Genomic DNA, 25,929 nt, shown 5'->3' with positions numbered 1-25,929 from the left:
ATACTCATACAAGATACCGCTGATATGTCGTGGGCTCATCTGGTTAAGGACGATGATATATATTGCTTTCGATTAAAAGTGTTTGTTGACCCTGGGCATAGTAGATGACCCTCATTGTTCTGTAATTCAGGAGATCATCTCGAGAATAAAGACAGACAGGCACGGACTCCTCATGTGGCTTTCGCGGTAGCGTCGCATTATCGCCTTCAAATTATATTTTTGCTCTCACAACCATGAGAAATAAGAACTTTGCCTCTAGACAATCGGTTCTTAAACGTACACAAAAGCCAAAAGGTCACGAACGTTTAATGCCTTTTGTTACAATGTACCACCTGGCAGTTAAAAATTTGAAACAAATAATGATGGAACATCGGAGTCTGATATACAATCAACCCTTACTAAAAACAGTTTTTAGGAAACCTCCGATTATCTCTTACAAAAAGGGAAAATCCCTTAAAGACATGCTTGTGAGAGCAAAATATAATTTGAAGGCGATAATGCGACGCGACCACAAAAGCCACATGGGGAGTCCATGCATGTCCGTCTTAACCTTTATTCTCAGAATTCGACTATTTTACTGGAAAAAGGACCCCACTAAAACAAGAACTCAGCCTTACTGAAGCTTCAAATCTCAAAGATCAACCTTTGTATCGCTCCGACGAAGGGCTAACGCTCAAAACGTCAGCTTTTTTAGCCTTTACGGTGGCTAATTTACGTTTTCAACCCAGTTGTTAACACTAAATTACCTGCTATACTCTCCCACCGACGCAGCACCACAGTTTCTTTAGAAACTTACCCCTTTATTCATTTGCGAAAAAGAGATTCACAAGTTGGAAAGTTCTCTGTTTGGTGGCCGTAATTTGACTGAGAGGAACGCTTTCAACTAAAATTATAGAGCCATGTATAGGAAAAGAGCAATCGGTAAAGCGATGATTCGGGACCCCCAGTCCCTCCTCCTTGGGAGGGTCGATTGAGGACCGCACTCGAGAACGCGGCGTTGATCGAGCCTCTTTCATTCGTCGCTGGTAAATTCTTCGCAACAACAGATTATAGCTTTTCTATTTGGTATTCCAAGATGTAAGACATCCATCGTGCTTTACTGTCTCTCTACATTGATCTTACTCCCGCTTCACTCAAGAGGACTACTAATTCTCCTGTTGTGCTTTTGATAAATTATTCGCGAGACACAGTCACGATAGGAGTCATGAATAAAATTGTACGCAAAACACATTCATCTGCACTGATTTCCTTTTATTTTTCATCGCTTATTTCTTCCTTCCAAACAGTAACAGCTCGCTAAAAACAATTTCCATCTCCGCTGACGACGACTTCTCGCCTTTGAGGAGGTATAGTTTCAAATATCGTAATTTGTTCACTTCATACGTTAACAAGTATATAAAAACAGGCTGTACATACAAAAATACAACAGAAAAGACTGAAACGAGTTTATAACGACGTAATGTGTGACCAACGCAGTTTATAGACCGATTTTACGCCACCATCTGTGTCGGTAGATTAATTATAATAAATTAATATAAAATTAAATTATATTACTGGCGTAAAATTTACATTATATATATCACCGACTGGAAGAAATTATGTAGTCTGCGTGTAGCCGTAGCCTTCCCCCGCCAAGATAAACGGAGGCGAGACAACTCGCTTCCGTTTCACCATCGGGGGAGGGTACGCCAACACATAGGCTATAAATTACGCCGTTAGTTACTAAAATCTTACAGTATATACGTTACCGACTGGAAGAAATTACGTTGTTAGTTACGGGCGTAAAATTTACATTATATACATCTCCGACTGGAAGATGCAGACTGTAAGATTTTACGCCCTTAACTAACGGCGTAAATTTTTTTCAGTTATATTTTTACTGTAAGATTTTACGCCAGTAACTAATGGCGTAATTTCTTCCAGTCGGTAATGTATCTACTATAAGATTTTATGCCGTTAGGTAATGGCTTAAAATCTTACAGTACATACGCCAACGCAGATAGTGGCGTAAAATCGTACAGTCTATAGACTGTGTTAGTCACATATTACACCGTTATCTAGTTACCGTTTCACCATTATTTTCTTCTAACAACTTGCAATGTTTGCCCCGAGGCGATACTAGAAATCTTTGCGCAAACATAAGCATCCGATTTCTGGCTACTCATTCAATGCCAGTCATGCTGAAAATTATTCTGACAATTACCATAACGCGTCTTAGCCATCTTGGGTGTTGTTGAGTTATTGAAGCTGAGCAGAAGGAAAGATTAATTTCTTAAATGGCCACAGCGAAAAAGAAGGGTCAAAATTTGCTTCTGAAAGTTCCAGATGGGCATGCCATCAGTAAATGTTACACTGAACTCGATAAATGTAGGGGACGTATCGAAAATGGTAAACCATCGCTATCGAAAGTTGAAGAGGCCGTGGATCGAGTCTTGACTCCTTCAAGTCCAAAAGACTGGCATAAGATCCGTTTCTTCCAAAGGGTAAGTGTATGGTCCTAACGAATGGGACCACAATCACTTTCAATTGGACTTCTGGGACTGAAGCCAGCAACTTACACAGATAAATGGGAATACGTTTGCCTTAATTTGATAGTTCAAACACGTCGAGCAAGTTCCTACAACTAAGATATACATGGTTTGTCACAGTATTGTTGTGAATATGAGCAACACAACATATGCTGTGGGGAAAAATTACGAAACAGTGATATGAAAAACCACCCAGCCTGCAGTGCAGGCGTCTTATTTGGGCGAGCTAACGTTATAAGCTCGCGATCGTTTATCCGATCGGCCATGTTTGATTTGTAGTTCGAGTGGACGGTGGGGGTAGGGGGCGGGGGAAAGGCGTGAAGACACCTTCCCGAAGAGGCTGTTGAAAAGCAAACCATCCCCTGGCAGTCTAATCCCCTGGTTAGTTGCGCGTCACTGCATTTCCGGAAATGAGCAGATAACTAATTTAAAAAAAAAAACAAAAAAACAGAAAGCACCGTCCTCCGACAAAAACAAACACACGTAGAGCCGATGAGTGAAACAGTGAGGCAGTTTTTTTCAGCCAGGAAAGAAATGGCTTCGACAAAACTTCCTCGGCGGCCACAAATATGAGCTGATATTTACTGCACTCTATTTTTTTTAAACGACAATTCTCGAGAAAACTTCGATTATCTCTTACAAAAAGGGAAAATCCCTTAAAGACATGCTTGTGAGAGCAAAATATAATTTGAAGGCGATAATGCGACGCCACCACAAAAGCTACATGGGGAGTCCGTGCATGTCCGTCTTAACTTTTATTCTCAAAATTCGACTATTTTACTGTAAAAAAGGACCCCACTAAAACAACAATTCAGCCTTACTGAAGCTTCAAATCTCAAAGTTCAACCTTTGCTTTAGTGAAATGGACATTCGCAAGTTGGAACGTCCTCTGTTTGGTGGCCGTAATTTTGACTGAGAGGAAGGCTTTCAACTAAAATTATAGAGCCATGTATAGAAAAAGAGCACTCGGTAATCTATCTGCCGATTTTTCTTCATTTGATCGTAAACGATACTTTGAAGCAACAAACAACTGCACTCGAAGGTTTATCCGCCATAATTTATTTGATGCAAAGCGGCATACTCTGGTGAAACGGAAACGTTCTCTGCTGACGCAAATACGAGTTGATATTTGTCGCACTCTATATCCTCCAAATGATAATCTGTGAGCGTAGTTACCGTTGATCCCATCGAAGATGCTTTTTCTGTTGAAGCGGACAAACCACAACTGTGCTTGAAGGTTTCCCCGTCGTATACGAACCATCACCTGAAATAACAGGTTTTTCCCAAAGCCAGTTGGCAACACGGCCAGTTGATCTTTTCCGGAAACAAGTGTAGAAATTGCTTCTTTTTGTTCCGATTTTAATGCGCGAGGCAAATCAAATTCCGAAAGTGCTTCTTCAAAAGCGGAACCGAAACTAACAGCTTCACCATTTACATAGTTTGCCGTCTTCCGCATTTTCCAGCAAGAGCAAAATGTCCAAATGACACCATTCCTTCCCCTCTTCTTATTTTTGACCGTCGCTCGCCCCCTCGGTAGAAATTTGTTTCTCTCCCCAGCCTTTCGCTACCACTAATAATCAAATTTTCATAAGGAAAATACTGAGCACTCGCTCGCCAAAATTACGCTTACTCTGCGGGCGAAAACCACCTAGTTCCTTTCCTACACTCGCGCAAGGCTTGATGGGAGCACGATCATAATGTTATTTAATTCGAACGCAATGAAGCTGACCAGGGAAGGGAAGCCAGGTTTGGTTTAAATCAGTGGGAGTTAGTTCCAGCCATTTAAACCTAAAATAAAGAGAAATGAGGCTAAGTTTAGGGTTAAATATCCCCCCTCTGAATCTTTGCATCGTTATTCAATTATAATAAATAATAATAATGGGAATGAGAAAGAAAATGGAGATCTTTGAAATAGAAATGAAAATGAAAACGAGAGTATTAACGATGAAAATAATGAAAAATAATTGGGAACATGTACCTGTACCTTCCACACCTTCAAATTTCATCATATCTACATACTGCCCAAAGATTGATTTAAAAAACAAAACTACTGTTGCTAATACTACTTTCAAATTGGGTTATTAAGTATTTGCTGATTGAAAATCAATTGTGACAACTGTTCTTGAAAATATTTAACGAATCGTATAAGGTTTCTGGGCCTTCAGTGCGTTGTCGTGGTTCCACGACTAAAAGCTTTTGAAAAGTGCGTAGCCCCTACTTCTCCTGACATCTGGCATCCACTTATAGTACAGTAGTCTGCCTAGAATCACTAAAAATTTGAAAAGATGAAAATCATTGTTTACTAGAGCTTTGCTCAAGAACTGCATTGCCTTCATGGGAATTTTGAATTTATTTCATTTCTTAAAGTCGATCTTTGTGTCGTAGGTCAACGATAGTGTCAAGGAAAAGTTCCGAAAGTTTCAGGCTTCGTATTCGGTAAAATTAGAGGAAAAAGGTGAATTTGGCTCTGGCAACGCTGCTGGTATTGGTTGGGACAAAAAGCTCTCTGATTATATAAAGACATTGAAGAGAAGAGGAAGGCTATTCGCACCTGACGACGGAAATAAAAACGACAAAACTGTTGAGTTTTATCTCTTGCAAGCAATTTTTAAGTTCTTCAAAATACATCTTCTCGAAGGCCATTTTCCATTATATGGCTACGCTTGTGACGAAACGGATGCACCACCGCAAGTTTATTTCTGGCACGGAGAAGCTGACGCAATTGGCTGGTACGAAATTGATAAAGGGAAGGGAAGGTATGTCATCGTGGATTGGAAGGTTCTTGACATCTTGGAATTCTGGGAGAAGAACAAAGACGCTTTTGGGAAATACCTTCATCAGTGTCTAATCTACGCGAGACTTTTTCGGCTTCATATGCAGCTAGACTACCTGCCACAAATCCTGATCGTACCCATCAGTTCAATAACTGAAAAAGACACCTGCCCTGCGTTGTTCAAGGATTACCCTGACGATTGTAAAAAAGCCATTGAAAGTTTCAAGTGGTCTGTCAAACTGCCCAAGCCTACAATGAAAGTACGTGGAGGTAGGCCATTCAAGACAGAAGGACGCGTTAAAAGAGAGTCGCCCCTGGGAGAAGTTCTTGACATGAATGCGAGTGCAGGAGAGTTACTGGATGCATTGGGATTAGCTTCGCTCGAACTCGAAATCTCTCATGTGAGTTTGGACTCTCTAAGTACAACTTCGGATGAATCCCTTTTGGACTTCTCCAATTCTGAGTAAATCAAGTAGACTGGCTTTATCACAAATGTCGGTCTCCATCTTGGTAAAAAATGAAATTACAACACTACTTAAGTACGGACGAATACTGACACTTGAAGAAACAATCACAGTCGAAAAATAAATAACGTATACTTTTTAGTTACCATTGTTTTTTGGACGAACTTGAGAGTAACTCATGTAGACTGGCGTTATCACAAATGTCGGTTTCTGCCTTTGTAAAAAATTAAATCACAATACTACATTAGTTTTCCCGTCGATGATAGTTGAGCATCGAATTTTTTTAGGGCCTCTTCTAATCATAGTTACATTGTATAACCTGCTTCGAGTAAACCTTCCTAGTAGCTTTAAATAATCATTTTAGTTGAGTGCATAGGTTACTAATTCCTTCGAATGGAACTCTATTAGATTCACACCAGGATGACTTATCATTGATTCCTGGCAGTAGTCTTGGTAAATAATAGGTTACTTAATGTTTAACGAGAGAGACAGTGAAATGCTATTTCTGAAAAATGAGCTCGTGAAGATGGCCGTAAACAACATTTTGTTGGCTCGAGACGCACCAGAGCTTAGGAACCAGGCCATAGGTGTCAAAGGTAGCAATATTGGGGTCATGAGCCCCTTATTCTAAGTGAAGGTCACCCTGGCCCCAGAACAGACCGCATTTCTGGTCTAAATTTAAGTTTGCGAGTCTTATTTTTCCCTTGTTCATTTATTCATTGAATTATCCATTTCCTATTTAGTTCCTGTAAGAAGGAGTTTCTTTAGTTACAAGCTAGATTTCCTGCTCAAATCTTTCCTTTGGGTCAGTTTTTAAAACAAATTTTTCTTTAACCTCCGTATAACAGCCTTTGCTTGTTGTAAGCGGTAGCTCAGCAGGGTTAGTCGTTAATATCCATGTGGTTGTATTATTTATGTAATTTGTTGCAGCTTATGTAGTTATAAACGTTATTTTGTTATAAAGTCTTCAATGGTATAAGGCATTAACATTTTGTACTAACGATATTCAATGGTTTCTTATAATAATTACTCACGTCGTTCAGATTGTCAGATTTGTAGATCCTCAGTTGGGGATAAATCCTTAAGATATTAGTAATTCCACAGCCTAACTTTAGCGTAACTGGCAACGAACTTAGTGATATGTCGACCTTAAGATGTTAGAGCTTGTTAGATAAAAGAGCTTGTCGTCAAGAGTGATCTACTATGGTATCGGTAGCCTTGTAATTCCTGAGTGCTTATTTGAGGGTTCACTCTAAAAAGTGCTCTGGCTCGGAGTTTATATGCGAATACCTGAGAGTGCAGGCCTAGGCTGTCTAGTAAAAGAAAACTGAAAATTATTTGCAATAACTGTAAATTACCGAAAGCGAAGGATTTCTGTAAGGTATTGATATGGAGCATATTATTGCTGATGAAAATTTAGTGTAAAAGAATGATTGTTGTTAGATTGCAACATATTTCGCCAAGGTGGTTTCCGCTTGGCCCACCGCACAATAAAGAACTTGTAATACTTTTAAGGCGGCGTGTGTTGGTTGTTGCGTGATGGAGGAAAGTATCTATCGCACTCGCCTCTTAATAACTTGCAACCACAACCTTATAAATCGCACTGACTTTGCTTGTACGAGTGACTCTGATTTTCGACGAAAACTGTCCGTGTCCATAACTGTCATTATGTGACGGATTTGTAAGTAAGAAGGCACAGCCAACAAATAGAGAAGCGAAGAGTCAGCTTTCGGCAGCTGTATTTTTCTAGATAAGGATGAAGAATTTTCTCTTCTGAATGACGTTTTACGGTATCAGAAATCATAAAAATGCTTCACAGTGTTCAATTCAGGCGTCAACTAAAAGTTAGCGAAGGAAATTTCGTATAAATTAGTCCGCTTTCGTGCAAAAGCATTGTTAGGTGGAATTTTCGAAAAATGTGCCAGAAGTTCGCCGGAATCATCGTCATATTTTTTATATTTCCATTCTCCTCTACCTTATATCAGCTTTTCTGAATGAACATGTCATGGGAAAGAAGTTGGACACTTGTGCTGAGCCGAGATTAAAAGTTGCAAATTTACATAACATTTGGTCATAGCGGCAGAGGCAAAGTAGGTGTCAAACTGAAAAATAATTTTCAGCGGAAAGTATCGTTAAAAAAGGCCAAATTTATGTACTTTGTTCTCCTAAAGGATTAATCCAGCTAAATATGCGAAGAAAAAATTCCTCAAACCAGAGTTTTGTGAAAAGACGAGCATGGCAATTATTTATTATTTGTGCCATATTTGATGATCGGCGCTGTTAACAATAGGCCTTTGAGAGCTGAAGCGATTTTCGCTCAGAAAAAATTTATTTTGAAAAATTTTCAAAAACTGAGGTGGTCTCCATTACCTTGAGACTCAGACAGATTCATGGGCAAAGTTTGAAAGAAGTTGATTGTTCGAACACCAATGCAACGCACCACTTTTAGGGATACTGCTTCTTTTAAAATTCGTATTTAATCATCTATCGCGATCGCCTCGTTAGAACCACTAAGAACAACTAAGTAAGTCGCCATCGCGAAGTACAAACTTCAGGGTAAGCTTCGAGCATTATTTTTCCTGGAGTCTTGATTTAGTTTGGTTGCGTTTTAGGGTGGTTTTGAGGAAGAAAGGGGTGTGCGTGTAGGGTTGCAATCGTTATGATGTCAGTTAAAAGCATATCTTTTTCTCTTAATTCATTTGTTTTAATAAGCTTCTATGTCCCCCTTTTACGGCAAATACGATTAATTTTGCAGTTTTTTAAAATCAAACATTGTTGTAAAAGATATCTTTAACTATCCTGCGTGCGGCCCACGCGTATTGTTTCAAACGTTAGAGCACACTCGTACTCACCTTAACTAACGGCCGTGAGTTAATCAGGTCGCGATGACGTCTGTTATGGCCACCGTGATTCTCCCATACAGTTGACACTCAACATGAGCACTGGGTTAGTTATTATTGACTGTATTACCAGTTGTATAGCCTTTAGCGCATGTAGAAACAGAGGTACTAGTGGTAAGGATTTGAAACAGGCGATAGATTGTTCGTTCAGGCTATAGGAGTAACTGAAAGTTGAAATTTTATGGGGTATGTTTAACTGGATATGCGAGGTTCATAGAGGAGTGAAAGTTAATTTACACGTTTATGATAAAGAAAAAAAGGCAGAAAAAAGGCAACTTTCTACCGAATGTCCAATCTCTATAAATATGTCTAAGTGTTGCACAAGGATCTGGTGTGTGTAAGGCTCCAAAACATAAAACGGAATCGGAAATATATTCCGTTACTAAGTTTCTATTGAAAAGATACGTTGTTTAACACTAGATAAACAACCATCATTGACTTTGTTCGCAGATTAAAGAATGAGTACAAGCTTGGTTTCCAGTGTTTGACACCTTGTAACATTAAAACACAAAAGAACTACGACATCATTCACGCAGTGGTTTATAAAATAAGATTAGATTAGATTCATTTCATACATTCTCACAAACGAAGGGGGAGGGGAGTTGGAGGACTTGGGGGGATCACGTGGATTTCTGGGGGAACAGAGGGGATATCGGTGGTCACTAACAGAGTATAAAGGGGAGACTATCGTTAATTGACTGCAAACGAGGGGGGATCACTAGAATGCTACAGAGTCGAAGTGGGGGAGAGGGATCAAGTAAATTCCACTGAGACGCAATTAAAATCTTCGCTTGCTTTCCATAGACAGAAACGTCGTCATTACACCTCTTCCAAACCGGCGGTTCAATTGTGCACTGGTTGATAATACCTTGTTCTATTTTTAGAAAACATCACGGGCACTTTGGTAAGCACAGTTTCTGAGAAACAGTAATGAGTCCCCGTATGATAACAAGAACAACTGCGCGGAAAGCACACTGATCGAATATGGTCCATTAACGTCCTACCAAGGAAATGAAACTTTCCGCTATTATCATGAAATTTTTCTATGCAACTTTTTCCTTGGCTTAATTGGCTTATCATTTATGACGCTTTTTGTTTCAGTTGTTGAACAATACAAGTACTACTAAGAACAGATCAGCGATGGTTAAATTTCCATAATATCAGTCTTAATGGTGTTGATAGGTTTTTATCGTGTTGTCTAACTCATGGCAAAAAAGATTCAAAACGTACAGCTCTGAGACCATGGACACTGTTGAATGCGAAGAGGTATAACAGTGTTATCACATTGACGTACAATCTTCCGTATGCGAGTTAGAACAACGGGTGGTTCTGTGCTAATGCTTCTTCTCGTGGGAACGGGATTTCGGCAAAAAAAACATCTGAGAATTCCCCTGAACTCATTGTTGAATCTTTGGTTTAAACCAATAAACAGACAAGGGTTTATGGCACTATTGGCGTGTGATAGGAAATATAAACTGGATTCCAGATTTTCAACTTTGCGCAAAGCTCTGTGAGTGTTGGCAAAATAGGAAATCAGTAAATGCTGGATGTGAGCCGGCAACCAACACAGCGCAAACGTCACCACCACAGTGATGATCATGCGTAGTACCTTGCGCCTGGACAATTCATTTTGATGTCGCTGATGGGCTGTCGGCTCCCCTGGGATCTGGCGTGAACAAAGATGTCGACCAATAAGAATATGAACCCATGCTATGACAACAAGAGGAACCAAATACAGTATCAAGAACATGGTCATGAAACAGGCTCTCCTAATGGAAAACTGGACACTCATGTCTGAGGAAAAGAAATTCCAAACCATTCTGCATTCCCAATGAAAGCCGTCAGCACTCTTTACAACGTCATAAAGCAAGAGATACAGCAGGAAAAACAGGGAAGACGAGATCCATATCACAGAAGTGACTAGTTTTGTGTTTCGAATGAAACGCATATCTCGAAGTGGATGAAGAATGGCGAAGTAACGATCCACTGTAATGAAGACAAGTGTTATGATGCTGACAGCGACTGGCAAGATCCTCAGGAACCCAACAAGCTTGCACGTGACTTTTCCCATTGCCCCTGGAATCCATGCCAGGCCAATGTAAAGATATCTCACCTACAAAGACAGGGAGGTACTAAAGATAGGTATTCCATTGACAACACGACCTAATAGCGTGGGAAATAAAAAATGTGTTATACTACTGGGAGTGAGTGAGAACGTTTTGCATAACGAAACTAAACAATGAATTAACCCTTAACAATTGGAAAATTGTCACTCACCTCAAACGGCATAACGAAGAGAGAAACAAGTAGATCCCCAACTGCCATATTTACAACTAAGAAATTGAATTTAGTGCTCATCTGTTCACGAGAAACCACAATGTAAATGATACAGATGTTACCAAAGAAGCCGAAGACGAATATAACCACATATGCCATAGTTATCCATACAGCACCGCTCGCAGGAAAGTAAGTGTAGACAACTGATGAATTTAAGTTTGCCACAGCTGAGGAAAGAAAAGGGGAATACATCGCCTTTTATTTTGAGATTTCCTATATTATTATGACAGATAATGTGATAAGAAGCTAACTTAACCCTAGCCAATCCTAAATAATGACGCTGTCCAATAAAAGAGGAAAGCGGGAATAGATCCTTCCCCAGTTTCCTCCCCCCTTTTGCCCAATTGTAGGAGAAAACCTCTCATCCGATGTAAGAGAGTTCCTCAGTAGCAGCGCGCGAGGGCAGACAGGCATCTGTGATTTCTTACTTGGATGACCCTTTGCTCGGGTGAGGCGCTTCGTATAACTCACGCCTACTTATCTGAATGCCCTACTAATACCATGCGGTTTGTACCAGATGGCTTTGCGCACGTGTCGCAAAAACACGTCACTTCTGTTGACTTCAACTCACGCAGAGGCAACCATGGTAACATTAAGAATTCTTGTTTATCCAAAACGTGCCAAAAAAAATATCTTCAGACTTATAAGACATGAAAACGTACCTGCAATAGAGGAATTATTTACCGCCATCTTGCCACTCATTGCCACTTACTGAGTGATCGAAAGCTTTAACCGTCGTTTTACTGTGGTTTAAACCTGAAACAAAGCTGAGAGTAATGTTACAAATTAATCCACAAAGATAATTTTCACAATGAATTAAAGGTGCAAAGTAAAGCAGATTTCTTTAACCTCAGAATCAGTTATGCAGCGATTAAGTGGTTCTCGTTCTTCGCACTCAGCAAAATATTGTGAATTGTTTCCAACTGTTTTTTGATTCATTGATCAACACTTTTGGCCGTTACATCTACACGTTACAAAGAAAATAATCCTATCTGTTTTAGGAGCCCATCACTCTCACCGTCTGATTTTCTCCTATAAAACCGGCAGTTTGAAAACATTTTAATAAATAAGTTAATAAGTCAATACTTGTCTTTGCACACTGAACTACGCGCCACTACTGCCGTTCGACAAGAACTGAGATCACGCTCAGATCATTTCGAGTGTCATGAAATCTGTCGATAGATTTTATCGTTAAACTCCGCAATGGGAGTTTCTGCTAGCATATTAGTGATTCCTTCGAGATCAACGATATTTTTATCGTTAACCCGTGCTAAAAATGCTAAAAGTAAGGGAAACACTAACATTCCAATCGAATGAATGAGAATCCTAAAAGTGTGCGAGATTCTTACGTAACATTTCAATGAAAGGAAATCCTAAAGATGTGCAAGATGCTAACTTAACATTCAGTATACATTGTTTATTCAAGGAAATATATCTTCTTATAATTGTCAACCATCAAAGGCTCTGAAATTTAACCGTCAACCGTCAGAGGCGTTAAAATTAACTGTCAACTGTAAAAATCCACTGAAGAAAAAATTAACCATCAACCGTCAAAGCTATCCCCCAAAAAGACCCTCAAAATAAGCGCGCTAATCTGAAAAAAATCTACACAACGGTGGGCCACAGGGCATATGTCGCAAACTTAAAAGTTGCCACTATTTGTTCACAAACAAATGAAATGTGTTGCACCTTGAAACTTGTGGCAGTTTTTTAGGTGCTACAAATTAACGAAAACTTTTCTGCAAATTAAAAAAGTTGCCGCGAAAATAAAAGTTGTCGCAATTGTAAACATTTGCTGCAGTGATGAAGTTGCTGCTCATAAAAGAAGAAATTGCTTCAAAAAAAATATGATTTAATGCGAATTCATAAAATTTGTTGCGGAATCTGGACCACGATTGTGGGGAAGCCATGTTGTTTCCCGTTCGAAGTTAAAGATGTTCCACATTCTATGACTATGACCCTCTTCAATGATCTCCGGCGTAACAGAACGAACGAACTCATTATCAATCGATTTTAGACGAATTTCTATTAGAACAATCTTTCGACCGAGTGCGATTGTGTTCGGCGATCTGATCGAACTAAATCAAACAAAGAGGTTTTAGTTATTCGGGTACTACACTTGGCTATGACCCTCTAGGAATGGTCTCCAGTATAACAGTTAGAAAAAAACTCACTTTCAGTTCATTTTAGACGAATTTCTTTTTAATTGAAAGCTACATTTCCTGCCCAATTTTTCTCTTTGGTCACTTTTTAAAACAAATTTTGCTAGCCTTCGTATGACAGCTTTTAGTTGTTGTAAGCAGTAGCTCAGCTCTGGTATTTTAATATCCATGCATTTGTATTATTTACGTAATTTGTTGCACAGTAAGGTTCTTTGAGGCTTTAAATTGGGTCAGGTTATGAAGTTATAAACGTCTTTTTTTGGTAAAATGTCTAATGATATATGTATGAAAACCGAGAAGGGACTTTCGGACTTCAGACTTTGGACTTTCAGACTTCTTCAGAATTTAGACTTGAGACTTGAGACTTCTTCGGACTTCAGACTTCGGACTTCAGACCCTAGTATCAATCTTCCAATTTTTCATTCTTTGTTGTTGTGTACCAACATGGATGATGTAAGTATATTACCATATCGAGGTGCACTACGGGGAAAAAAAGACTACGTCGGAGATAGTTTTGGTTTGTAATTTAAGTGATTTGGGACCTCCGAGTGTCTCTGCTTCCGACACAAGCGCCAAGGCGAACGTCACCCCACTGCCTGTTGTGGAAAAGGAAGAAATTAACTTTCAGCGAAAGATGAGCTTGGCCAAGGTTCCTTTGGTGTCGTGTACAGGGGCGTGTGGGCGGGAACCGAAGTTGCAGTGAAGCATGTTAAAAATACGAAACACCAAGTGTCTTCAGACAGTCATGGAAACGGAAGTACGAATTCACAGCATGGTTCACCAACCAAACATTGTGCAAATTATGGCCGTTTCATATCTGAAAAACTCTATTTACCTGGTCTCGGAACTTATCAAGGGGCGAAGTTTGGAGGAATTGCTAATTAACGATGACGAAAGCTCTAACACTTTCACGATTCAAAGCTGCAGTTAGCTTGATGTTGGGAAGCAAGTTTCGTCAGCTGTTGCCTACTTGTATAAATTGAAACTTCCTCTATTTCACAGAGATAAAAGATAAAAACTTACCAATGTGCTGGTAGCCGGGAAAATCCTCATCACAAAGCTGTGCGATTTGGGTTTGAGCAAATTGAAGTCAGCGCAATCCCTTACACGCACGACTAGCTCAGGAATCCAAGGAACTCCCAGAAGAATTCAAGAATTTGTTGGAGAAGGCTTTAGAGCCTCTACGCAAATCGATTGATGAAGTAGAAATAGCGTTTTTCCTCTTCTCCCTTGAATTTTGCTTCAGTTTTCTTGCTGACCTGTAATTTGATTTTATTTAATGCTCATGTCAACCAGCCGCCTGGCTCCGCTGGCCCCCATGGTTATTCCAGGTAGCCAGTACTCTAATTTTTACTTTTAATATTTTCGTTGTTGTAATTTATTTTTGGCGGAACTGAGCGTTGGTTCACAAAAAACGATAAAAAAATAAGACACAACTGAGGACATTTTCGGTTACTTCGGTATAAATATTCTCGACAAACATTTTCCACTATACGGCTACGCTTCTGACGAAACATGCAGATGTATTGCCAAAAGTTCATTTCTAACAGGGAGAAGCTGACGCAATTGGCTGTTACAAAGACCCGAAAATGGAAATAGAAAGGTATGTCATAGTGGATTGGAAGGTTCTCGACATCTTGAACTCCTGAGAGAAGAACAAAAACGCTTTTGGGAAATACCATTATCAGTGTTTAATCTACGCAAGACTTCTTCAGCTTCATATGGATCTTGACTACCTGCCACACATTCTGATCGTGCCCATCAGTTCAATAACTGGAAAAGACATCTACCTTGCGTTGCTCTGGGATTACCCTGAGGATTGTAAACAAGCGATTGAAAGCTTCAAGTGGTCTCTCACACTGCCCAAGCCTACAATGAAAGTAGGTGGAAGAAGGCCATTTCTGACAGAAGGACGCGTTGACAGAAGCTTGCCCTTGAGATGTTTTCTTGGCACCGATGCGAGTGCAGGAGAGTTGCTGGGTGCATTTGGGATTAGCTTCACTCAAACTCGAAATCATCTTAATTTGGACTCTGAAAATACAATTACGGAACAATACCTTAAAGCTGACACTTGAAGAAGCAATAACCGTCGCAAAATAAATAACGTATATTTTTAAGTTACCATTGCTTTTTAGACGAACTTGAGAGTAACTCGTGTAGACTGGCTTTAACACAAATATAGGTTTCTACCTTTGTAAAAGTCAATAACACTACTTTAGTTTTCCTGTCAATAATAGTTGAGCATCTAGTTTTTTTAGTGCTTCTTCTAATAAAGTTACATTATATAACCTGCTTCGATGAATCCTTTCTAGTAGCTAATCATTTTAGTTGAGCACTATAGGTTACTAATTCCCACGAATGGAACTCTATTAGATTCACACCAGAATGACTTGCCACTGATTCGTGGCAGTAGTCTTAGTGAATAGTAGGTTACTTATGTTTAGTGAGAGAGACAGTGAATTGCTATTTCTGACAAAAGAGCTCGTGAAGAAGGCCGTAGTCAATACTTTGTCGGCTCGAGACGCATCAGAGCTTAGGAATCAGGCCACGGGCGTCAAAGGAAGCAATAGTGGGGTCATGAGCTCCTTATTCTAAGTGAAGGTCACCCTGGCCTCAGAACAGACCGCGTTTCTAATCCAAATTTCAGTTTGCGAGTCTTATTCTTCCCTCGTTCATTTTTTCATTGAATTTCCCATTTCCTATTTAGTTCCTGTAAGGAGTTTCCTTAGTTACAAGCTAGATTTCCTGCTCAAATTTTTCCAATTTTTTCTAGCCTCCGTATAACAGCATTTGCCTGTTATAAGCGGTAGTTCAGCACGGTGAATCGTTAATATCCACGTGCTTGTATTATTTACGTAATTTATTGCAGCTTATGTAGTTATAAACGTCATTTTATTATAAAGTTCCAAATGATATATGGCATTAACATTTTGTATTATCAATATTCAATAGTTTCTTGTAATAATTACTTACGTCGTTCGGATTGTCAGATTTGTAGATCCTCAGCTGGGGATAAATCCTTAAGATATTAGTAATTCCACAGCCTAACTTTGAGAGTAACTGGCAACGAACTCTGCGATATGTCGACCTTGCGATGTTAGAGCTTGTTATATGAAAGAGATTGTCGTCAAGAGGGATCTATTATGGTATCGGCAGCCTTGTAATTCCTGTGTGCCTATTTGAGGGTTCACTCCAAAAAGTGCTCTGTAATGTTATCACCAGCCTGACTGGCTCGGAGTTTATATGCAAATACTTGAGAATGCAAGCCTAGGCTGTCTAGTAAAAGAAAACTGAAACTTAATTGCAATAATTGTAGATTATCGAAAGTGAAGGAATTCTGTAAGGTATTGGTATGGAGCATATTATTGCTGATGCAAATTTAGTGTAAGAGAACATTTGTTGTTAGATTGCAGCATATTTCGCCAAGGTGGTTTCCGCACAATAAAGAACTTGTTTACTTTAAGGCGGCGTATGTTGGTTGTTGCGTGATAGAGAAGAGTATCTATCGCACTCGCCTCTTAATAACTTAAAAAACCACAACCTAATAAATTGTGATTCACTTTGTTTAGTTGTGTGTACGAGTGACTCTGATTTTCGACGAAAACTGTCCGTGTTGTGCGCAACGATTTGGTGTACAAGGCTCCGAAAAGTAAAACGGAATCAGGAAAGAAACACGTTTGCCATGCTAAAAGCCTTTTAATGAGTTACTTTCAAATAGATTAATTGTTTATAAATAATTCAAGTAGTACGCGCGCTCTGATTGGCCATAAAACCATTTTACATGAGCGTATGTAAACACGGTTTTCATACTGAATCTTCTCGCGGAGTTCTCCTTGCTATTTATTTAGCAGTAACTCAGTTTCTTTAAGTTTGTTTTGAGTACAGTAATGGAAGAAGAAGATTTTCCTAATTTTTCTTTGGAGTTTAATTTTCCCAATATTCAAGAAACGGCTGAAAAGCCAAATGAACAACAACAACAAGCACCTCGCTTTCCTTCGTTGCAAGAAGAGGCTCTTGATGAAATTATAACTGGTTCGGAAGCGAAAAGAACCAAATATGCCACTCTGAACGGGGTAAAAACGTTTAAAGGTAAAGTATTTTTACCGTTTTACAAGGAAAACTTGAGATAGTACTAATAGCAAACCCCAGTAAAATTTACAGTACTAATATTTGCAACTCGTTCATGTACGTAAATCAGTATAAACATCGATAGTATAACAAACTTTTGAACTTATAAAACAACAAACAATTGAAATAAAAGAAAATAACAAAATTAAAATTCTATCACCATTTTTATTCAAGATTGGGCGACTAAAGGGCAGTTTTAAAGCCACTAGAGACCATGACTCCATCTGAGCTTGACTCACACTTGCGGAAATTTTACGCTGAAGCAAGAACAAAGAAAGGGGAAGACTACAGCCGTTGTTCGCTTCTCGGCCTCAGAAACGCAATTGAGCGCTACTTCAAAAACCCTTCCTTTAAACGAGGAATAAAAATCACAGGAAACCCGGTCTTTCAGAGTTCTAACAAAACGTTAGACGCAAATACCAAAATGCTGAAAAAAGAAGGGAAAGAAAACATTACTCACAAGCCCGCTGTAGCTCCTGCAGATCTAACAAAATCGAAAACCTCAAGTGTTTTCCTCCCGTCAATTCCGCTTGGACTGTTGAGAAATGTATGGTTTCACACCACTTTTTATTGGTGTCGCCGAGGTCGAGAAGGTCAGCGCTCTTTAACTCCGCAAAGCTTTATTTTTTGATAAAGAAGCAAGAGGCAAAGCATATTTTACAATGGCCCATGACGAGAGCACCAAAAACCACCAAGGAGGAGTTGCCGAAATCACAACTTATGAAAAAGATGAGCGAATGTATGAAACTAAACAAGCAGGCGATGGATATTCTGCAATGAAGCTTTATTTGGAAAAAATTAATCCAGGATGCCAAGCTTTCTTACAGTTTCCGAAAAGAGATTGGCAAGCAAGTGACAACGTTTGGTACGAAAATTGCCCACTCGGCGTCAACAAACTCGGCAACATGATGCGCGAGATCAGTCAAGAAGCCCAACTTTCATGTATTTACACCAACCATTCTCTGCGAGCAACTGCAATAACTTTGTGGTCGCAAGCTAGCATTTCAAGCCGTCAAATCATGGCAATTTCGGGACACCGAAATGAGCAAAGCCTCAAGCATTATAACGATCGTCCATCTGAAAATCAGAAGCATTGGGTCACCAAAGTCCGAATTCCCGCCGCGATGTTTTGATGCCAATAACCAATCAATCAAGCCAGCTTTCGCTTGAATTCGGTAGTGAAAGAGCAATGAATTTCTCTGGTTTGTTCACCTCGTGCAAGTTTGGCGACGTGCACATAAACTTTCAAAAGCCTCCGGACGGATCTTCTTAAACAATTGAACTCTTGAACAAGAGGTCCCTTGCTGGCTTTCGACTTGTAAAGTTGGAAGAATATTTCACTCGATAAGCTGGAAACCACTCCGCTTCGCGTCGTGGTTTCCTACACTTATCTCGTGTTCTCCCAACCTCCCGCGTGTTTACATCAGGCGATGTACATCGGTGAGACTGGCAGAAACCTCGCAACGAGACTGACTGAACACAAACGAGCGACGAGGAAAGGCGATGTCAACAATCATATTGCTGAACATCACCCACTTACGAACCACACTATTGACTGAGACTCTGCGCAATGCCTAACCTACAGCACCAACTACTTTCAACGACTGACCCTGAAAAGCTGGTTTACTAACTTGGAACAGACTCCCCTCAACGGGTGTCAACCACTACCGGCACCATACAAACGACTCATCCACGATATTAACATTACAAACGAACCGAACAGAACGACCTAACTTCACTAACGGATCCAAACCGACCAATCACGACTGACCTACGCCACTTGAGTCTTACAGCCAATAACATCACGGCAAAACTTACCAATCAGTGTACACAAACCGGACTAAGTACATTCGACTGACAACAACCTTTCACTTGACTCTGATGATGACTTCCGCTCAGGTTGTCGAAACGACAGTCACCACTACCGACAACAGTCCTTCTCAGGACTACACTCACCCGGACGATCAAACTACACTATTAATTTATTCTTGTTTTCTCGTCACCATACTCCCACCAATAGCGTAGCTCCTCTTACTGCATATAAACCCACACACGACCCACAATTCCTCCAATCGCTCTGACGAAGGGCTGACGCTCGAAATGTCAGCTTTTTTACCCTTTACGGTGGCCAATTTACGTTTTCAACTCAGTTGTTAATATTAAATTACCTGCTATACTCTCCCACCGACACAGCACCATAGTTTCTTTAGAAACTTACCCCCTTTATTTAACTCTCCTGATTGAGTCTTTTTAAAAATATCTTGCCGAAAAACTAACAGTCAGTACGGATGTCGCCCAAAAGTTCTCGGACTTTTAGTCAGTGGTTACAGAAAGGACTGGACCTAGCTATCACATATTCTAGCATTCCCCGGGTGGGGTGGAAGGGGGCATCTGAAGGATTTTGGTTTTCGGGGGGAACGAAGGGGGGATTAGTCGTTACCCACAGAGTAGCAAGGGGGGGGGGAGGCTGTAGAAAACTGACTATCAATTAAGGGTTATCGTTAAAATACTACAGGGGGATCAAGTCAATTCTACTATGACACAGCCAAAGTCGTCTGACCCACCACCCGCCAGGCCAATGACTGGTCCCTAAATTAAAGAGGTTCTATTTTCGGAAGCGTGCTTCAAAATATTTCAAATGCGGTAATATCCGGTTTATATAGTCATAGAGACAAAACAAATCCTTCTCTCTTTTACCTTAGGCAGTTAAAATTTTTGAAATCGCTCGCAATGAATGCATTTTGGGATCTGGGATAGCACAAACATTTTCCCCACAAAACCTGTCCTAGCGGATGAAATAAGCAAACGTACATTTTGTTATTCCGATTCAATTAATCCTTCCTATACACCCTCTGATGTTTTGTTCCTCTAACGGATTTTGATGAATGACATCTGTGTATGTACTTAACAGGGCTATCGATGACGTTAAAACAAAGTGATATTTTTCATAATGTTGTAGCTCTCAGGGACTACAAAAGTAGTCTGATTATTTCCTTCATAGAACAATATCTAGAGTTTGTAATGAAGTATTTCGGGCAGAATTAACCGCTGAATAGCATCATTAAGAGCTTCGTTTGTTTTTGTTTTTATTTAGGTGCCATTATGTAGCGCCTGTATAAGCAGTTCCGGTTCTATCTCAGAACGATGTTAAACACACGCACCTGAGGGTTTTCATCTTATACTTTACTTAATTTCCGATTTTTTGGGTTTATCAAAGATGGTCTCATCACAAATCATGGTCTGTATTAAAGGTTCTCAACCAATCTTTGGAACTGGTGATAACCAATGGATAAGGCGAGAGGAGGAGGGAAAATGATTCGTCCTGCCTTTTGCCAAGGCGTTAGCAGATCTTGGAGCTAGACTGCTAAAGCAAGCATTTTGGTTGCCACAGTCCCAGAACGCCAATCGCATCGCGCTCAAAAAATGGGAGAGACCATCGCGGATGAACTCTCAGGGCTATCCCTACATAGGTATTTGCCGCTCCAAAGGGTTTGGGTAATGTACCTCCACCCAAAAGTTAACAATTTTCTGTAGGAACTAACAGAACTGATTTTTGAAAAGAATACTATGAAATAATGTTCGGGCCCTTTTAAGGGCTTATGTAGCATGGACCGTGAAGTAGATCGGCTCAGCTTTAGTCAGCTCACCTTCTTTTACCCCTGAATAGTTGAAGTATCTCTCAATTTGAATGTTCGTTTAGCAGTTGCCTCGTTGTGCCATCCTAAGCAGTTCTGCATGCCTACTGTTACCTACATGCACTCTTTGAACAGTGCCTTTTCATATCGAATGTAAAATACATGAGCGTGCGTTTAATTCTAAACAGCGACGATTAAAAGGAAAGCAATATATCATCGTCCTAAACCAGATGAGCCCACGACATATCAGCGGCATCTTGTATGAGTATCCGCATGTCACAACGTGACTTCCGCTTATTCTTGTTGAAGCGTATTTACAGTGTACTCATGGAATAGGAAGTTCGCATAGTGCGTTTGAGCCAGTTTCTGGCAGATTTGAACAGAAAAGCGGGTCTTTTGTTGGAATGTAATGACATTTTGATCGATGGCGCTGTTAACGAAATGTTTGGCTGGTTCGTTAGTTGTCGACCTGGTTTCGGTCGATCTGATTGATTGACAACACCTCTAGGGCAATACATATCATCGTCCCAAACCAGATGAGCCCATGACACGTCAGCGGAATCGTAGCGGGGGTCTTCTATTTTTCTGCTCGTTTCCGGCGAATCAAGAGACCGTGACCTGTGTGACTGACGATAAAGCGTCGTGTTCTTCAATATTTTATTGCGAAAGTATTCTTCCCATAACTTGTATAAACTAATTTCTGTCTAGATCACATATTTAAGAAACAATCTAGCCTGTTATAAAGGCGTTAAAAGGAGGATTGACACTTAAATATGACCGGCCTAATAGTTTCGGTCGATGTTATCCTCTGACCTCGCTATCATCGACCAAAAGCAGATTCAGGTCAAAGATCATTTGCATAACTTTGCACTGTAAAATCTTTCGATTGGAACAAACATACAGTTCTTTTCTGTTTGTAATAAATTATCTTTACGTTTTATTTGACCATGATCTCTTGGTTTTTGTTCAACATCTTATTCGTTACTAATAAATAAATATATTTGCCAAGGGGTGGTCCAGTTAATTTTTAACACTCATGCATTTATGTTTTGCGGCTCGCGGGTAAATATTGGCGGGAAATCTGAATGTTTGGTAGAAGAACAAACATGGCTAATAACAGTACACCTTGGGCTTCAAGATGGACCGTACAGTTTGACCCTTATTCCGGGTATGTTAACGATGAAAGCAGCGCTGACGAACTCATAAAACAGTACGAGATAGCTACGACGACACGCTTCACTGTATTTAAACAAACAGGAGGATTTTCAAATTGCATTAGGCTGGGTAAGTAAGCTCACATGTAAAGATTTACAAAACTTTATGTATAACTTTATTTAGACACTATAGGTATTTAAGGCCAGGGGCGTGTGAGATCGTGTTATTAACATGAAATATAGATAAATCAAAATAAAAAAAGGGATTTAACTTTTTTCCAATAATTATTGATATCTTAAGAATACAAGTACACATCATTATTCTTCGGTTTACACTGGTCAGTTAGACTTTCAGAAATAAAATGTAATTAAAATTCAACTTAGCTTCAAGTGTCAATTTACCGTGAGCCTGCAGCAAGAGTTGGCAAGAAATGCTTAATTAATTAAGATTAAGCTTAAAGTGTCAAAACCCTACTCAGTGCTATTGACACACAGCTGCTAGCATCCCCATCCATTACACCAGTCCTTGGGCTACATCTGGGTGGGGCAGGCTTGATTTTCAGGCCCTCCATTTTAAGCACCCATGTGTATATATGTACGTATGTGTTTGTGTACATGTATCGTATTGCTAACTTAGCTTGGTTCCTCTTCTCACATAAAAACGTAGGAGTAAAAGAAAATGCAGATAAAAATGCTAAGAACCACTGTATACAATGGGCTGACTCACAGGAGATGACAGGATGCAGACTAAGTTTTGATGGCATCCCATTCCAAATTGTGGGGGTCAAAGTTTTAGAATGCCAAAATGGGCCAGACAGAAATAAGGCACTCAAAAGGAAGGAGGCTCAAAAGAGACTACAAAAAGATGTAAGCATGCATAATAATTAACTAAATAAGAATGTAAACAAGATGATATTATTACTTAAGGACTCCCAAAGAGGATATCATATATAGGGCATTACATAGTTATTGATTTACCTTCACCTATTTGCTCTTAAGCTAACAAGGTGGTAAGTCCCAACTGATTTTTCTAAGCAAGTTGGTGAGCACTCACCTCTCCCTCAGGGCTAATAGCATGCAATAATGTTTTCTTTTTTACCACTTGCAAGTAAAAGGACATATCACATTTTATTTGTTAAAATAAGCAAAGTCACAAAAAAGGACCACTGTGACTGCAATTTACAAGGTAGGAATCAAGTACTATTTTAAAGGATACTTTTCATTACTTCTAAGTTTATTGATAACTTGACTATTCCCATATGACTGCTCTATCTAACAATCAAATAAATCTATTTGGTTTCAGAAGGAGAGTGCTGATCACTGCTATAACAACACCAAACAGCGCTTTATAGAACAGGATACGAAGAAATGTGACTGTCCAGCAAAGATCCACCTAAGGAAAATAATCAAGTATCCTGAAAATAAGGTCAGTTTATTTAAATTATTGAACAAGGGTTCAGGGGGCACTACCATTAACATGAATGATCACTAGCCTAATAAAGGGTGCTTAATCCCAATGGGCCTTGTGTTACATGTAGGTGAAGTGGACATATGATAAGACAACCTGGACATTTCGTTGTGCAGAATTGAAACAAATTTACCTGTAATGGAAGAGTTAGAAACCAATTTTTCAAATATTATTTTAATTAAAACATTGTATCATTAGATTTCAGAGAACACAAAGAGTAGAAGGGAGACAATGTCAAAATTTCTGAGAACATCCCTAGAGTCAGAAAAGAAGCAAACAATAGCTACAGAGGAGCGTATTTACATATTACTTCCTAAACCTACAGATCACTTATTTCACCCCATGGGGAGGGTAAGTACTTGGCCATGAATTAAATTTTTTTGGAATCAGGAAACTGTAGTTTGGTGGGGGATTTAAGGTGACTTAACTTAACACAGATCACCAGTCTACTGTAGACTGTGCTGCTTCCACTGTCATGTGGAATATATATAAAGAATGAACAAAGATTATACATCACAACAAAAGACCAATTAAATGTACTACATGTACAGCTTCTTTTAGCTACACTGGCAGTTATTCCTCAAACTCAATGTCAAGACTATAATATCACAGTTTATTGGAGAGGGATTTCCACTGGCACTGTTTTAATGGAATGCTGTCATGGACTATTTAAATGGATTTTCTTAAAAAATACAGTGTTCAGTAATCTGTAATTATAACATTCTGTAACTATGACTGAAAAACCCTACCAGAGGACTGCCTATAGTAATGTTGGTACAATTTGCATTATTATTCATTCAAAATAGTTCCCTGTTTCTGATAGGTTAAAACCACTTGCATCATGCTGTTGACCAAATTTGGAAAAAATTTTCTCATATTGAACCAATGACATCAAAAGCAGCTGGCTCCAGGTTATTGAACCGTTGACCAAGAAAACCTGGGGATGAGGTTGTGTAATTTTTTAAATGAATAAATAATAAAGCAATTATTCTTTCTTTCTTGTTGTGTAATCAGACTGCTGGGCTACTTCAGCCTATTGATGAGACACTGGTTAAAAAAATTCATGAGCTTGTTGGAAGTGGTGTTAATTGTGTTTCTGAAATGCAACGGCACCTGCATCATTATGTAAAGAAGGAACTTTTCACAGGCCAACAGCCTCCAGATCTAACCAACAGACGGTTTTTCCCAACAACCATGGATGTCAGGAACCACATGTATCGTGCCACAGTGGTATGCAGACATTCACAAATTGATCAAGAAAACCTTGACTTAAAAATCAAGAAGTGGAAAGAAGAAAGCCCAGATGATAATTTCTTTTTCAGGCCTTACTGCCTTACAAGTGATAGTGAGTCCTATCAACAACCACAGTCACTGAAGGAAGAAGACAGCACTGATGTAATTAAAACAAGTATAGGTGATCCATCCAACAACCTCCTCCTTGTTCACCAGACGAAGTGGCAAAGAGAGCTGCTTTTAAAGTATGGTGGTGAAATTTGCCTATTGGATGCAACATACAAAACTTTAACGCTAATTGCCCTCCCCACATTCTTTCTGTGTGTGAAAACCAATGTAGATTACTGTGTTGTTGCTTCTTTTGTGGTTCAGCTGGAAAATGCAGATGCCATTAATGAAGCTCTACAGCTCATTAAGGAATGGAACCCAACAAGGAACCCTGATTTCTTTATGGTGGACTTCAGTGAGGCAGAGATCAATGCCATTGAAAGGCTGTTTTCAAGTAAGCATGCTGGTAAATATCGATAATAACCATTTTATAACCATTTTCTTCATTTCATGTGGGAAATATAGAGAGGCAATACTTATTACTAGGAATAACTTCTTCCCCCCCCCCCCAAAAAAAAAAAAAAGAAAAACAAATTCTTTCTTACAGGACTAACCTGAAAATAGTGACAATAAATTATTGCCAATTACCAGTAATTCTCCAGACATTCCAAAATCATTACTTTAATTTCATGAAAATATCAACAGTGTTCATACATGTCCTGGAAAACCTGGAAAGTCCCGGAATTTTATTTTGGCATTTCCACAACTGGAAAGTCCTGGAAAAAGGCTTCTGGTCCTAGAAAGTTTTGGAAATCTTTTAGAACCAATTAAAAAATAAGAAATGTGTAGATGATGGTAAGGATAATTAACATTGAGATCTTGGAAACAAAAGGGTCAATGTGTATTTTAGGTTCCTAGAAAAAATCAATGTTACTATTATAACAATAATGATAATAATAAATTACTAGTATTATTATTATTATTATTAGCATTATTAGTATTATTTTTAGTAGTAGTAGTAGTAATAGTATTATTACTTTACTCCATGGCTCACAGGTCATGCTAGACGCCCTTTGTTGGTAGTTTAGTTTTTAGCATA

The 25,929-nt window shown here is 39.3% G+C and overlaps 3 protein-coding genes and 1 pseudogene across 3 annotated transcripts; 3 read left to right on the top strand and 1 right to left on the bottom strand.

Moving 5' to 3' along the window:
• The first annotated feature begins 2,221 nt into the window (after window positions 1-2,221).
• LOC136283085 (uncharacterized) lies at window positions 2,222-7,253 on the top strand. The gene is made up of 2 exons (XM_066171301.1): window positions 2,222-2,483; window positions 4,914-7,253. The coding sequence occupies exons 1-2, from the start codon at window positions 2,277-2,279 to the stop codon at window positions 5,766-5,768; spliced, it is 1,062 nt and encodes a 353-aa protein (XP_066027398.1). The 5' UTR covers window positions 2,222-2,276; the 3' UTR covers window positions 5,769-7,253.
• Window positions 7,254-9,884: 2,631 nt separating this feature from the next.
• Window positions 9,885-11,692, bottom strand: LOC131768829 (substance-P receptor-like). Its single transcript, XM_066171156.1, has 3 exons — window positions 11,665-11,692; window positions 10,943-11,169; window positions 9,885-10,778 (listed from the first exon to the last, which is right to left on the bottom strand). Exons 1-3 carry the CDS (start codon window positions 11,690-11,692, stop codon window positions 9,885-9,887), a joined length of 1,149 nt encoding a protein of 382 aa, XP_066027253.1.
• Window positions 11,693-17,506: 5,814 nt separating this feature from the next.
• Window positions 17,507-18,425, top strand: LOC136282992 (uncharacterized). Its single transcript, XM_066171155.1, has 2 exons — window positions 17,507-17,885; window positions 17,929-18,425. Exons 1-2 carry the CDS (start codon window positions 17,507-17,509, stop codon window positions 18,423-18,425), a joined length of 876 nt encoding a protein of 291 aa, XP_066027252.1.
• A 3,608-nt stretch (window positions 18,426-22,033) lies between these two features.
• LOC136282991 (calcium-responsive transcription factor-like) lies at window positions 22,034-25,177 on the top strand (annotated as a pseudogene).
• The last annotated feature ends 752 nt before the right edge of the window (window positions 25,178-25,929 follow it).

Source organism: Pocillopora verrucosa, chromosome 8 (assembly GCF_036669915.1).
Source record: "Pocillopora verrucosa isolate sample1 chromosome 8, ASM3666991v2, whole genome shotgun sequence".
Lineage (NCBI taxonomy): Eukaryota > Metazoa > Cnidaria > Anthozoa > Scleractinia > Pocilloporidae > Pocillopora > Pocillopora verrucosa.
This window is presented reverse-complemented; position numbering and strand designations above follow the sequence as displayed.